General features: G+C 46.6%; 1 protein-coding gene across 1 annotated transcript in view; it reads left to right on the top strand.

The window, feature by feature from the left end:
- The window catches only part of LOC134072640 (ephrin type-A receptor 7-like), a 130,049-nt gene that overhangs the window by 74,429 nt on the left and 40,620 nt on the right, over window positions 1-15,000 (top strand). The window contains exons 4-5 of the mRNA XM_062529430.1: window positions 1-135; window positions 5,611-6,018. The exon at window positions 1-135 is cut by the window's left edge and continues 21 nt beyond it. Coding sequence (XP_062385414.1) covers window positions 1-135; window positions 5,611-6,018 — 543 coding nt within the window. The remainder of the gene's footprint in view (window positions 136-5,610; window positions 6,019-15,000) is intronic.

The following is a 15,000-nucleotide window of genomic DNA, read 5'->3' as shown; positions in this document are numbered from 1 at the left end:
AGATGTCGTCGCGGCAGCAGGAGTGCTTCCCGTGCCCGGCCAACAGCGTGGCGGAAGAGGACGGCTCCGTGGTGTGCCAGTGCGAGGAGGACCACTTCCGCACGCCGCTGGACAGTCCCTCCGCACCCTGCACACGTGAGAACTCCATCTCTATCCCTCCGCTCTCTCTATCTCTCTCTCTCTCTCTCTCTCTCCCTCTCTCTCTCTCTCTATCCCTCTCTCTATCTCCCTCTCTCTTTCTCTCTCCCTATCCCTCTCTCTCTCTCTCCCTATCCCTCTCTCTCTCTCTCTATCCCTCTTTCTCTCCCTATCCCTCTCTCTCTCTCTCTCTCTCTATTCTATTCAATTCAATTCAATTCAATTCAATTCAATATAGCTTTATCCCTCTCTCTCTCCCTCTCTCTGTCTCTGTCTGTCTGTCTCTCTGCCTCTGTTTGCCTCTCTCTCACTTTCTCTCTCAGCCTTTGTCTCGCTCTCTCCCTCTCTCTCTCTCTCTCGCTCTCTCTCTCTCCCTATCCCTCTCTCTCCCTCTCTCTGTCTCTGTCTGTCTGTCTCTCTGCCTCTGTTTGTCTCTCTCGCTCTATCTCTCTCTCTCCCTCTCTCTGCCTCTGTTTGTCTCTCTCTCACTTTCTCTCTCAGCCTTTGTTTCTCTCTCTCCCTCCCTCCCTTCTGTCCATGGTTCTCTCTCTCATGCATACATACTCAGAGAAGTAGGCTAAAGGCGAATGCTGACTGAATAATGCACCTGTCCTCACACGTGTACAAACACACATTCTTACTGACTAGCACACACTCGTGCTTACATTAAAAACAAACTTTTTAGCTGACTGACCGCATCAGTGTCTGTATACACTTGGCTCACGTAAAATGAATCCACTTCACATTGCACCTGATCCCTCACCTTTCTGCCAATAGGAGACAAGCACATGCACACCACATGCCATTACATGGGCTCTGTACACACAGAACAATATGTGTATCCATGCTGAGCTGTCATGTATGTAAACATATGCATGAATGCAAACATAGAGAATAATACACACACACACACACACACACACACACACACACACACACACACACACACATACAGTATATGCACACACACACACACACACACACACACACACACACACACACACACACACACACACACACACACACACACACACACACATATATACACAACACATATATACACATATACACACACCACACACACAAGCACACACAAACACACACAAACACTTTATCCTCCCCATCAGTTGTCGAGCCCATCAGATAAGTCCCAGCAGGCGTAAACTCATTGATCTCTGGACTTTGTTTATGCAGGAGGCGGCGGCCGGCCCCCAGCCGCTCTGATGTGCTTATCATGGGCCCCGCAACGCTCCGCTCGCCGTCCACTACGGCCCACTGGAGAGGCACAAAAGGGGGGCCGCCGTGAACCTCTATGGCGCCGTAATCATGCTTTTAATTACACCATCGATTTGGGACCGTTTTATATCTCCCCTGATAGCGGTTATAGCGGCACAATTACAGCATTAATTACACTATTGATTCTGTAATTACTATCACCGTGAGATACAGCAAATCCATCGGCAGGGGTGGACAGAGCGAGAGCGAGAGGGAGAGAGCGAGAGGGAGAGAGAGAGCGGGAGAGAGGGAGAGAGAGAGAGAGAGAGAGAGAGAGAGAGAGAGAGAGAGAGAGAGAGAGAGAGAGGGGGGTGGGTGGGAGTAAAGGAGTGTGTGTGTGTGTGTGTGTGAGAGAGAGGGACAAAGATGACAGCGGAAGTGGGAGGAAGATGGAGGTGGCAGGGAGATAGATTTAGAGACTGACGGGGGTTGAGCAGGGCGAGAGCAGGAGCGCCACAATAGAGACGGGGGCTGACATGTTTAGAGAGACTTATGAGCATCACGGCTCCTTGGCCGTTTGGATTGGTAAGGCAGTGCAGTGCCATTGATGCTGTTGGAGTGATCTTTAGTCAATGGTGTCACTGATGTTTGTGACTGAAGCGTCCCACTGAGATCGGACACAGCTGCCCGTGCAGGAGGACCAACCTCTGTTCTCCATCACTAGCTGTTTTTGTGCTGCTGATGCTGTACTCTGCAGTGAAAATGCACTGGTTGTAGAATGTGTGTTGTAATCCTTATAAGCTCAAAAGTAGTGTTATGTGTGTTTGTGTGAGAGAAGAGGAGAGGGAGATTGTGTGTGTCTGTGCATGTGTTTGCAGTAGTGTATGAGAGTGTGTGTGTGTGTGTGTTTGTGTGTGTGTGTGTGTGTGTGTGTGTGTGAGAGAGAGAGAGAGAGAGAGATAGAGAGATAGAGAAGAGCGAGGGGATGAGATGAATAAGTGAAGGGAGCTGCTCCCTGCGTGCTGGTGAAAGTATCCGGAGCGCAGCTGCTCTCAGTCCCACACGGGCCTCGTTACATAACCCCCAGCCCAGCCTTTTAATGAAACCGCACTCGTTAACACTCCCCCCACCCCCCCGCCACACACACACACACACACACACACACAAACACACACTCACTCACTAACTCTCACATACACACACATACACACACACACACACAATCATACACACACACACACACACACACACACACACACACACACGCACGCAATCACACACACACACACAAATGCGCGCGCGCACGTTAACACATAAGCACTCACACATAAACACTCACACGTGTATATTCTTGCACATGTCTGTTCACGCATCAGCCAGCATACTTTGTATCTGGGCACAGCTGTGCGTTGTCCCGCGCTATTATGCAGAGAGGAAGGAACTCGTGCTTACCTGACGTCAAGAAAGTTGCGTTTCAAGCAGGGGAAGGTGGAGCCCTCCGGATCAGTCTGACATTAAACATTCATACCGTCTTTCTCTTCTGCTCATCTTGGATGGCGAAAAAAGAGAGAAAAAACAGCTTGCCTCCGCTCAAATTTTTCTATTTTTGTTAGCTACAGGCCTAACAAGCGTCGGAAAGTAAAACCCTTTGAGGAAGTGGTGTATATCTGTTATTTTTTAATGACTGAATGGTGCTGAATGAGGACAGACGCAGAAGGCTTTAGACATGATTTTCAGATCCCCACATCTAAAAAGGGCCTTGTCTTACATAGTCAGAGCGCGCTTATGAAGATGTGAATGGCTTTGCCTGAAATAGCTTCGCGAAAGCCTCTCACAGAAAGGTCATGCTTTCATACTGTATGACTATTTGCACAGTGTGCCGTGTCTGTTTCCTCACCGCCGAGATTGCATATGCACACCTACGTGGTCGGCATCCAAGACACCTCTTAACACGGCCTTGTGATCTTAATCACCGTGCCCAAGGCCTCCGGTGTGCCTCCGCCGCCCCGCCGTTGATCTGTGACCGCTGTTCCTGGATCAGCTTTAAAGGCCATAGCCACGTGCTGACACCTGTTGAGCATGCGAGGGGGGGGCCATAGCCCCCGGATTTTTACAAACGTGGCTTTCAAGAAAAAGCCCGGTGACATTTAAACGCCCCGGTGAGCGCCGTGGGACAAACGACCACGCCTGAGCTTTGCCTCCGCCTCACCTCCGGGCCCCTAACCCTGCCCCCCCGGAGCCTTCAAAAGACACCCAGCACAAAGTGGGAGCAGAGCAGGCTGAGACCCCATCCCATCCCATCCCCACCCACTCACACCCTCCACATCTCCGCATCTGAAGCTGTGGCCTGCAGGCCGCTCCACAATGCCTCTCTCTCTCTCTTCGCCTGCCTGCCGTGATCTATTTCATCGGCGTTGCATACAGTAGCTACATTTTTACGAGCATCAGATAGGACACATTCATTTTGTTCCAGTCATGCCAGCTTGGCTTCTCTGCCTGTGACTCACGCTATTGTGCTCCAGCCATGACTGTTGACAGCAATTTTCTTTAAAAACAAAAAGCCTCACCATCGTTAAGTCAATTGCCTCCATTTGCTTTTGTTTCACAATTGGCTCTTGGAGTGAAGTGCAGTGGAGGAGGCTGTGTGAGGACGAAATGCGGTTGGCAGGCGTTGTCGTGTGTGTGTGTGTGTGTGTGTGTGTGTGTGTGTGTTGGGGGGGGGGGGGGGGTGCTCCTCATTATCCATGCTCATTGAATCCGTCACCCTCGGTCAATTCAGTTCAGTGACACACACATGGACAACTTAAATGAATCCCGGCAAAACAAAAGAGTATGAAGCAAGTGACAGCAACAGCACTCACAACTGTTGCTACATGCTGTATGTTGCTGTATGCAGCTGAAGGAGCTCTTCCCCAAAAGGGGGAACCTTCAGTCTGTAGTGCTGCACAACAAGATTCCACTCAGCCTGATGAAATCTCATAGATTGAGAGGAGCACTCGGTTGCTTCAAAAACATGCAGGCGGTAGTACACAAAACACAACACAATGGGGTGTTTTTTTCCCCCCTCTCTAAGTTAACAGGCAGCGATGGTGTTAGGGCTTGGTTTGGTTTCATCAGCACACCTGACTAAATGTCTCTTTCTCTCTGTCTCTCTCTCTGGGCCAGATGTACTAACACAGCGCTAACAGCGAGTTTTTGTAAACGCAGAATGCGAACGCTGTGCTTGGCTATATTGCGTGGAATTTACTAAGCTGTCACTTCATTACGTTAACTGCGGTCATCCCCGCCCGTTCCCGCCCCTCTTCAACGCTAGTTGCGTGTGCAGAGCTGCTGAACCACAAGCGCAGTTGAATATTGCAATATTAAAAAGAATCCAAGTTTAGCGATCATACATGAGACAAAGAGATGTCAATGAGCAGCGACAGACAGAGTAGGCCTAGAAGTTCTACTAATCAACTTAAAAAAATACTTGTGAACTATTTACTGCTGGTAGACTATACGGATATGACTTACAGTAATGCCTGTCTAACAGATTGGGAAGTGTAGGCTATGTCGTGAAAGAGAAAATACGATTTTAGAGAGGCAAACAAAAGTTAAGGTTGCTTTTGACATAGTATAATGAAGAAAACTGATGCTCTGAATATTGATTCAGCTGACTCTAAACGTTTTTCTAATAGACGCATTTAACCGCAATTTGGATTACACCTGCTTTCAGAAGGCGGAAGTTTTTCAACGCAAAGTAGACGTGCGCTGTTTTCATACATAAGGCGGAATACTTAATCAATCGCTATTAGCACCTCTCCTCCCCTGTACTTGCGCGTTACACCCATTTTCAGCTGATCCGCCCAGGAATTAATATGCATGACACGGAAAAGCGCAAATAGCCATTCTCAGCTCCCACGGCAGGCAGTCTGCGCGTTTCTCTCATTGCGGCGTGTTTGTACATACCATCCCCATGTTTATACGCGCACGTTACGCCTGAAATGGGCGCAAAACGTTAGTACATCTGGCCCTCTGTGTCTCTCTCTCTATATATCTCTCTCTTTCTTTCTCTCTCTCTCTCTCAATCGAATTCAATGAATGAAGTTTTATTGGCATGAACGTTTCAATAACATTATTGCCAAAGCTCAGTTACATGTACACATAAAATAGATGCATAGACCTACAATTACATATACATTGTACATGCAATATACTGTACTGTACATAAACGTTACAGAAAACGTCTGAAGATCTCTCTCTCTCTCTCTCTCTCAGGGCCCCCCTCTCCACCAAGGAACCTGGTCTACACCCTCAAGCAGTCCACCCTCATTCTGGAGTGGGCGGCGCCGAGCGACACGGGCGGCCGAGGCGACCTGACCTACAGCGTGGGCTGCAGACGCTGCGTACGGGTGGCGGCACCGGCAGCTTTGCCAGCGTCGGCATCGGCTCCAGCGACGACCGGGCGCTCCGGCGGCGGCGGCGCAGTCACCCAGTGCGAGCCGTGCGGCCCCAGCGTGGGCTTCGTGCCGCAGCAGAGCGGCCTGACGGAGCGCACGGTCACCGTGGTCAACCTGCTGCCCAACGCCAACTACACCTTCACCGTGGAGGCGCTCAACGGCGTCTCCGAGCTGCTGCCCAACAAGCGCTTCTACACGCAGGTCAACGTTTCCACCAGCCTGGCAGGTACGTCGTCTACTCTAACCCGTTCGAAAAAGCACGCTTTTGCACACCTCTTTTGTGGGGACAGGTGCGTTTGGATAAGGTTAAGGTAACCAGTTACCTGAACTTTGAAAATTCACCTGATGAAGGTCTACATGATCAAAACGTCATCTAACCGCCCACCCACCCACTCATTCACCCACTCATTCACTATAAAGCACTACTTTACTGTAGAAAGGCACTATAAACATAATAGTATTCTGCTGTTGTTTTCTCTACATGTTTTAGAAGCAAATGAGGCCATTTAGAATCCAGAGGAGTTGAGTTTAAATACACACTACGAGTGCTTCTAGGACACACATTTACATGTTCATTGACTGATTGGTCAGTCGGTTAAGAAGCCATACAGAGCTGTGTGATTGCTCTGAGAGTAGCCGTGAAATCTCTTGCATTTTCTAGTAGACAAATCTCGAAGATTTTACTTCATAACACTCGCAGAGCAGGCTTTTTTTTGTGGAGCACTCTAGGCACACTGTTCCATTGGGGACAGGCTTTTCACTCCCCCCCCCTCCCCTCATGCTTCTCTTGCCAGCTCTTTCCCTTCTTTGTGTAAGACCTCAGGCTTAATAAAGAAATCATGAAATTGTTCTCCCTTCCCGCAGTGCACTGCTGTGCATGACTCCCCACTGGGGAGCGAGATGCATTGATTGATCCATCATTACTTCCTAATAGGGATGTCCCTACAGGGAGAGGCAGGGTGAATAGGGCCACCTCTGGAGAGATGCCTCTCGGCAGCACTGGGGTTGTTTGCTGAGCCCCGGGAGGCTCATCTTCAGTTAAATGAGGAGAAATTTCTTTTTGTGTAGAGCAATTTGGGGGAAATTTTCTTTTCTGCAGTAGAAGTTTCATTCATGCTTCCCCTTTAAACCTTCAGTGCTGAGTATTTAAAACTGTAATTAAGGGGTGAGACTTCATGACGGATGACTGTTGTGACCTTGGAGATCCAAACTCACAGAACTTCCCCACAAAAGTGTCTGTAGCTGCACTTGGAGAATGACTAAGTGAGGGAAACTTGGCACGGCATGTGGTGTTTGGCTTGTTTACTTACATTCCAATCACCATCACCATCAACCCGACTAAAACCACAGGCTCTCTGGTGTTGAAAGGGATTGATCAAATATGGAAATCAGTGCATTTGAATTCCTCCGACAGCCCTGGTAGTTAAGGCAACTCTGTCTCCTCTCTCTCTCTCTCTCTTTCTCTCTTTCTCTCTCTCTCTGTCTCTCTCTGTCTCTCTCTTTCTTTCTCTCTCTCTCTCTCTCTCTCTCTCTCTCTCTCTTTCTACCCCTCTCTCTCTCTCTGTGAGCGGAGCAGAGCATTTGTCTGCCCCGGCGGAGTCCTCAGGAGAGGGGTGGGGGGGGGGGGGAGACGCGGCATTCGTCAGGGGACTGAGCCGTAATGGCCGCACGTCACCTGTGAGGTATTCCTCTGCCACGCTCCACTGTGAATCCAAACAGATGCCTCGCCTTCCTTTTGTGGGGAGAGACTGCGCAGGGCACCGAGCCATTCATTTGATCCATTACTCAGGCGCATATGGGTGAACGTGTGTGTGTGTGTGAGTGTGTGTGCGTGCGTGTCGTTGTCTTTGTGTTACAGATGAGCACTCACTATATTAGTGCTTTTATAAAGAAATGTTAACCAGATTTGCTCTGTAGCGGCACGCTTGCTTTGAGGAGCGCGTGCTGAATCTTGCGTGTCTGAGTGGTTTTGTTGAGGACCAGGTGTATGCAAGCTTTTTATTATGAGTGCACAAGTCAAGTGAGACGTGTCTCCTGCATTACCTGTGTGTGTGTGTGTGTTGTGTGTGTGTGTGTGTGTGTGTTGTGTGTTGTGTGTGTGTGTCAGTTAGTGCTCCAGTTTTGATGCTGACCAATCAGAAAAGCCGGTTGTGTAAGAGCAGCATCTGGACGCAGGAAAGTGACGCGGGGTTCAGGGCTTTAGTGAACAGCTGGTGAGTGTGGTGGGAGGCCGCTGTGGCATGAAAGCCCCGTGCTCGGTCTCACACACACACACACACACACACACACACACACACACACACACACAGTTTCTAACCCTTTGTGTTTTCCTCTCACATTCCCTTGAGGTAGGCTACACACAAACGCCTCAGCCTTGCACAACCGTGGCTTGTCCTCAAACACCCTAATGCAATGTACACACACACACACTCACACACACTCACACACACACTCACACACACACACACACACACACACACACACACACACACACACACACACACACACACACACACACACACACACACACACACACAAATAGACATGCTCATGTACAGTATGCAGATGGTCTAATCGCTTCAACAAACACTTTAGTTCCATGGGGTATCTTTTGTTTCCCTATTTCCTGTAAATATTAAATATGTTTACCCTGGAATCCTATCTCTGTAAATGGCTAGCTGTTTTAAGTGTTTATTTGTAGCTTTTCCTCAGCTTCTCAGAATAGCATCACATGCTCTTAGTTAGAAGCCCCAATGCTACGCTAGCCGCTAATGCACTCTGATGTCTCTGAGTGCTACTCTCTGGCCACTGGTCACCAGGGGAGACTTTAAAAAAAAAAAAAAAACGCTGTAGGTTTTATGTCCCGTGAATATTTCCTTTCGCTAATCCGGCGAAGTGGCCGCTTCAAGGTTAGCACTTTCACGCAGGAAAAATGCAGCTCAAACGACCAGTCTCCAACCACCTCATCCCCGCAGGAAAGTGGTTATGGTGATAACATGGGGCCATGATCGACAGCACGTCACGGCAGTTAGTGAGCGGGGGGGTGCTCTCGTTCTGTTTATTTACCCAGAATTAGAGGGTTTATCGCATTAATATACAGCCCTGCTTTCAAAACAAAGGAGATTATCCTGAGTACAGATTTAAACTGAAATGTGTAATACATGCATGTATGTATTTGAGCGTTTGCAATCACCATCATGCATGCACGTGTGTGTGTGTGTGTATGTCTGTCTGTTTGTTTGTTTGTTTGTCTTGTGTGTGCCTGTGTTTGTGTGTGTGTGTGTGTGTGTGTGTTTGAGTGTGTGTGTGTATGTCAGTGGCGGCTGGTGGTTATAAAAATAAGGGAGGAAGGAAGGTGCACTTGATCGGTGTTAGTGGCAAATGTGAGGTTGTGATGGTATTGGTGGCATATGTGAACAATAGAGTATGTAGGCCGCCTACCCAGACATTTAAACCACCGTTATGCACTTGAGCAAGGCACTTAACCTCAAATTGCTCCAGGGACAATGATCTTTGTTATATAATTGACATATGTAAGTCACTTTGGATAAAAGTGTCTGCTAAATTAATAAATACAAATGTTAACACTTTGAGGCAGCTAGCTATACCTTGAGAAGTTTTTCATCTAACTAAAAACATCTATGCAAAAGTGGCACATATGGTTATATTCAAGAGATCCTCCAAAATAATTATGAGAGTAAAGTGGATGTAATGAAATTACTTTTTATAATAATTCAGTGTAAACACAACTATTTAAAAAACAATTTCCAAAGGTTAAAGGTCAAAGGTATAAAAATACACTATAAATATATATCGAGCTAAGACTTTTGAAGTTTAAACCTTGAAAACAATGGTGTTGGCTCCATATAAGTAAAAAGAACATTTAAAAATGTTATGTAATTTTACTACAAATTGGAAAAAAGTCAGACTAATGGGTCACTTAGTGCGTGTCTCTTTCAAATGCAAATTACTGTAAGTTGAATGGGCTTTTTGGATGGGCCTGCTGCAGGTGAGAGGACTGAAATCCTAGGGTTTTCTTCAGTGGCGTAACTATAGTAGGTGCAGCCGGTGCGGTCGCACCAGGGCCCGTGACCTCCCGGGGCCCGTCGCTAACCCCACCCTTTTTTTTTTTTTTTTTTAGAACTTCACCATTAAGAATCAAACTATCAAATAAAAACGGCTAAATCAAATTACCATCTTTCTTTGTCGTCATACTGTTTCGCCAGAGTATCTTTCTTTGTACTGAGATACAGCAAGGATTTCTGGGTAGGCTGAGTGATTTGTTGTGATTTTTTTTTGAATGAATGGTGGCTGCACATATCAGTCATCAAAATGCCGTTTATACACAAGAGCGGCTGCAAGAAGCGGCAGGTGCGTAAAGAGCAAGAGGAAAGGGTGGCAAAACTCCCGAAATTAGACCAATTTGGATTTTTCAGCAAGAGTGACCGTGAGAACAGGACACCTAGCAGCAGCAGCAGTAACTGTGAACAGTCATGCAACAGGTAGGCTAATCTCAGGAGCAGGCTATCAGCCTAGCATCAAACATCAAACCTAGCATGTAGGATATGTAGATAGGTTTGTAGTAAGATTTGAAACGTTAGCATTTCTGACCTGGTGATGGTAGTAAAAAGGATAGTTGTTATTTCAATATGGTAGTTTCATTTGTTTGTGTTGCAGTCATGAAGTTGGTAGTAGCGCAGGTGGCCCAACTGTAGACGACAATGTTAGTGGTCCAGACCAGGCAGAAGCGACAGTCGGTGGCAGCGCTGAACAGGAGCAGGGCAGGGCAGGACTGGGGGAGGAACGCTATCCCACAGACAGGGACAATGTTGGTGGTCCAGACCAGGCAGAAGCGACAGCCGGTGGCAGCGCTGAACAGGAGCAGGGCAGGGCAGGACTGGGGGAGGAACGCTATCCCACAGACAGGGGACATTTTGAAGAAAATGTATTGGACGCTTCCACTAAACGTTACATCTTAACTGGTTCTTGTAAACCAAGCGGTCCTTTCCCTAAAAATCAGCATAATCGCTGTTTTTCTGATGTGTTTTATCATAAGACCACAAAGGCCGGTATCAAATTGCCGCGGAGTTGGCTTTGCTATTCACCAAAATGGGATTGTGCATACTGTGAACCATGCTGGCTGTTTGGGGATCGCAGTTCACCCCATTATAACAAAGCATGGGTGAATGGAGTTCGTGATTGGGGGCATTTATCTACAAAAATTGAATCCCACGAGTCCTCCCAGGTACACATCGTAGCCTGTGTTGTGTTAGAGCAATGGAAACTCAATGGGACCATTGATAGTAATTTGGAGAGGGACGTGCGCAATGCCGCACTTTTTTGGAGGGGAGTGCTGGAGCGCATAGTAAATGTGACACTAACGCTGGCTTCTTGTAATCTAGCATTCAGGGGTCATCGGGAGGTATTAGGAGAGCCAAATAGTGGAAATTTTCTTGCGATAATTGAGCTGCTCGCGTGTTATGATCCTGTGCTGAAAGAGTTGATAAACCGCCCACAGGGTTCGATTAAATACCTCAGTCCAGCTATCCAGAACGAGCTCATTCACATATTGTCCTTGCGTGTCCAGCAGAACATTACAGCCGACATTAATAAAGCTCCGTTTTTTTCCATCATAATGGACACTACGCAGGATCTGTCCAAGCATGATCAACTTAGCCAAGTGTACAGATATGTGACAATAGTGCGAAATGCAATGGATAAAGCTGTCAATATAGAAGTGATGGAGTCTTTTTTGGGATTTATGGAGACAGTAGATACATCCGCTAGTGAGTTGGCAGTTAATGTGTTAGACAGCATTAGGCGAAATAGCCTTGACCTCTCAAAATGTCGTGGACAGGGCTACGACGGAGCAGCAAACATGAGTGGCATTTACTCGGGGGTACAGGCCAGGATTAGGGAGAAGGAGCCGCTTGCGACCTACGTTCACTGTGCAGCGCACAACCTGAACTTGGTGCTGAATGATTCCGTGAAAAACATCTCAGAGATGGAGCGGTTTTATGAAACCATAGAGCATATATATGCATTCTTTGGGAACAGCATTAAAAGGTGGAGCATGCTCGTTGGTATAGTTTCAGGCTCTGATCACCCAGATGTGACACTTAAGCGATTATGCCCCACTCGCTGGTCCTCCAGATATGAATCCCTTAGTGCCATACGGTACAGGTATGTGGATGTAATGAAAGCGCTGACAAAAATAGTGCTTACGAGTGACAAAGGGGATGAGCGCAATGAAGCTGCTGGGCTGATGAAGTCAATGGAAAAATTTGGTTTTATTTTTTTGGTGGTTGTGCAGACAAAAGTGTTGGAGACTCTAAATGCTGTGTCTAAAACACTCCAAAAGACAGAGACAGATTTACAGACAGCAATGCAATTGCTGGAAAATTCTATACAGGTCCTTTCTGACTACCGGCGTGCCTTTGACCAGGCCAAGGCTATAGCGCAGACGCTCGCAAATAAATGGGGTGTTCGAAGTACATTTGAAAATGTTAGAGCACGGAGAGTGAAGCGTCACTTTGATGAACTATCGGAAGATGAGCGCTTAACCGATGCAGAGAGATACTTCAAAGTGCAAGTATTTAATGCAACTCTGGACATCGCAATCAGTCAGCTATCCCAAAGATTTGCAAGTATGCGGGAAACATGTCATGTGTTTGAGTCTTTAAGTCCTATGACCCTTCAACTCGCAGGAGATGATGATCTGTTTGAAAAAGCAAGACGTTTGTCAGACCATTATAGGAGGGACATTGCCCCAACATTCCCATCACAACTCCTTGCATTCAGGTCTAGCTTTAGAGCAGAGATTTCACAGCAGTCATCTATTTTCCAACTTGCCAAAATGCTGGTGGTAGATTATGACAGTGTAACATCTACATTCGGGGAAGTGTGTACTGCTCTCATGTTGTTTCTAACATTGCCTGTGACTGTGGCAACAGCTGAGCGATCTTTTTCCAAGCTGAAACTTATTAAGACCTACCTGAGGAGCAGCATGGGACAGGAGAGGCTCAGTGGGTTAGCTATCCTGTCCATAGAAAATGCAAGAGCCAGAGCATTAAATATTGGGAGCATCGTTGACGATTTTGCTCAACGAAAGGCTCGTAAGATGGCCTTCTAATTGCCTAATTCACACATGGATTGTATGCATCTGAATGATTTTATTTGGTTTCTGAATTAAATACGTTAGGCTAAAATAAGTTTTGTTTCTGCGCAGTGCGAGTGTAGCGAGCAATCTACGCTTGCCCTTTCAGCGCATTTGTTCCCACAATTCCATGCGAATTGATGTTTATGCTGCAACATTAGATTACCCTGGCCTGCAGGCTGTTAATAAAATAATTTTTTTGATGTTTTCACATGTAATGAATACTAGTCGTGTGTTCTTTATTTGAAATTGCAATCTGTAACTACTTAAAACTACTTCAGTGCGTTAGGCCATTTGCATAGAATTTAAGACACTCTTAATGTGTATTGCATGTATCAAAGCTAAGTTATCCTGGGGTCAATGGAAACCTGTATGGGGCCCGGCAAAAAATCTCGCACCAGGGCCCGTGATCGTCTTGTTACGCCACTGGTTTTCTTTTATTGTTTTTACAAAGTGCCATTGATACATTCTCTTTTAACTAGTTGATTAAAGGTTTATGGTGTCACTTATATGTTTCTAGGACAAAAAAATAGCAAAGATTGACATGTGTGTTTGGAACAGTTTTTCAAATTCCCAGGGAGGGATTTAGACTCCAGAGGGTGTTAATCAATCTAGTTCTGGGAAGTCAGGAAAAATAAACGTTTTGGATATTGCCGAAATGAGATCGTTTTGCATGGTTTTAGACATGCCTGTAAATAGTGACGAATTGTTGTCTGAATCAGCCCCCTCGTCATGCCCCCTGAAAGACAGTTCTTGCATGCCCAGATAGGCAGTAGCATTAATCACACGCTTCACAGTCTCCCTGTTCTGGCGCACCTTTGCATTATTCTGTGCAGTCTGCAACCGCACACCTTCGTCCATAACCTGATCAATTGGCATTGTGCCCAGCAATGACAATCGGATTACAGCTTCAATGTGCTCATCACACAAATCGTGGCGTTTTGTTGCCCTATCCAAATGTCCAAATTGGCGTTTTGTTGCCCTATCCTGGCTATCCAAATATCCAAATTGTCAGTAAATCCCTGAACTGTCCACGTTCGTGACTTCCCCATTAGCAGGCAAGGCCAGCAGTATAGCCGACTGTTTTCTGTGCTACCAGTTAGCCACGAGTATTTGTCATACCATGTAGCATTCACTACACTAGATTTAGCATTACCATCTTTTTTTGGAATATGGATTTTTGGAACTGGTCTTCCTGCTGCTTTTATCCTAACCTTTGCACTGTAATTGAATGTGTAAAATGTTTGTTCAGTAAAAATATGGACAGCGTCCTCTGATGCCATTGTAGTCTTTATTTCACGAGCAATTAGCAATGTAAAACAAGCCTCCCGTTCAACACATTATTCTTCTCGTTGTGGACGCAGATCACGGTCTTGCACGGTGTAATCCAGAGGAGCTAGCTGCTTATTGGTTCACCGTTGGCGCTAAATTCCAGAGCCTCTGGCTAGACCCGCCCACTCCAACGGAGGAGCTTCCTCCCTTGCCCATTGAAAACGACGGGGTTCACGAGCCGCGGGGGTCTGAGAAGTTTATAATGGACTTCAATGAGGGGTCTGAGGAGGAAGCTCCTCCGTACAGTAATTTTGAATTGCGATAGGGGGTGCTGTTGGCATTTTGACCTAGGAGAACGATTTTAGCTCATTCAACGTGTCCAAATAGTAATATTAAGAATAATTTATCAGATAAATTAAAAAAATAAAAATAAAAAAAAATCCCTGAAGTTTTAGGGAGGTTGTTCCTCCCTTTCCTCAATGGAGGAGCCTCCTCTGGTGTATGTGTATCTGTGCTAATCCAGCGTAACTCTGTTCCCCTTCACTAGCGAAGCATAAAGAATGGCAGATTATGGAGAAGGTTAACGGGCATTATGCCCTTGCTGTTTTTCTGAGACAATATGCCATAACTCCCCTCGTCCCCCTCCAAACCCCCATCTCCCTGACCTTCATGAATACTACATTAGGGAAACTGATGTGAGGCCATTCTTTCTCTCCTTTCCTCGCTCTGTCTATCTGTCTCTCTCTGTTCCTTTCTACCTTTTTCTTTTTCTCTCTCCCT

This window comes from Sardina pilchardus, chromosome 24 (genome assembly GCF_963854185.1).
Source record: "Sardina pilchardus chromosome 24, fSarPil1.1, whole genome shotgun sequence".
Taxonomy (NCBI): domain Eukaryota; kingdom Metazoa; phylum Chordata; class Actinopteri; order Clupeiformes; family Clupeidae; genus Sardina; species Sardina pilchardus.
The sequence above is the reverse complement of the archived record's forward strand: the minus strand, read 5'-3'. Positions and strand labels throughout refer to the sequence as shown.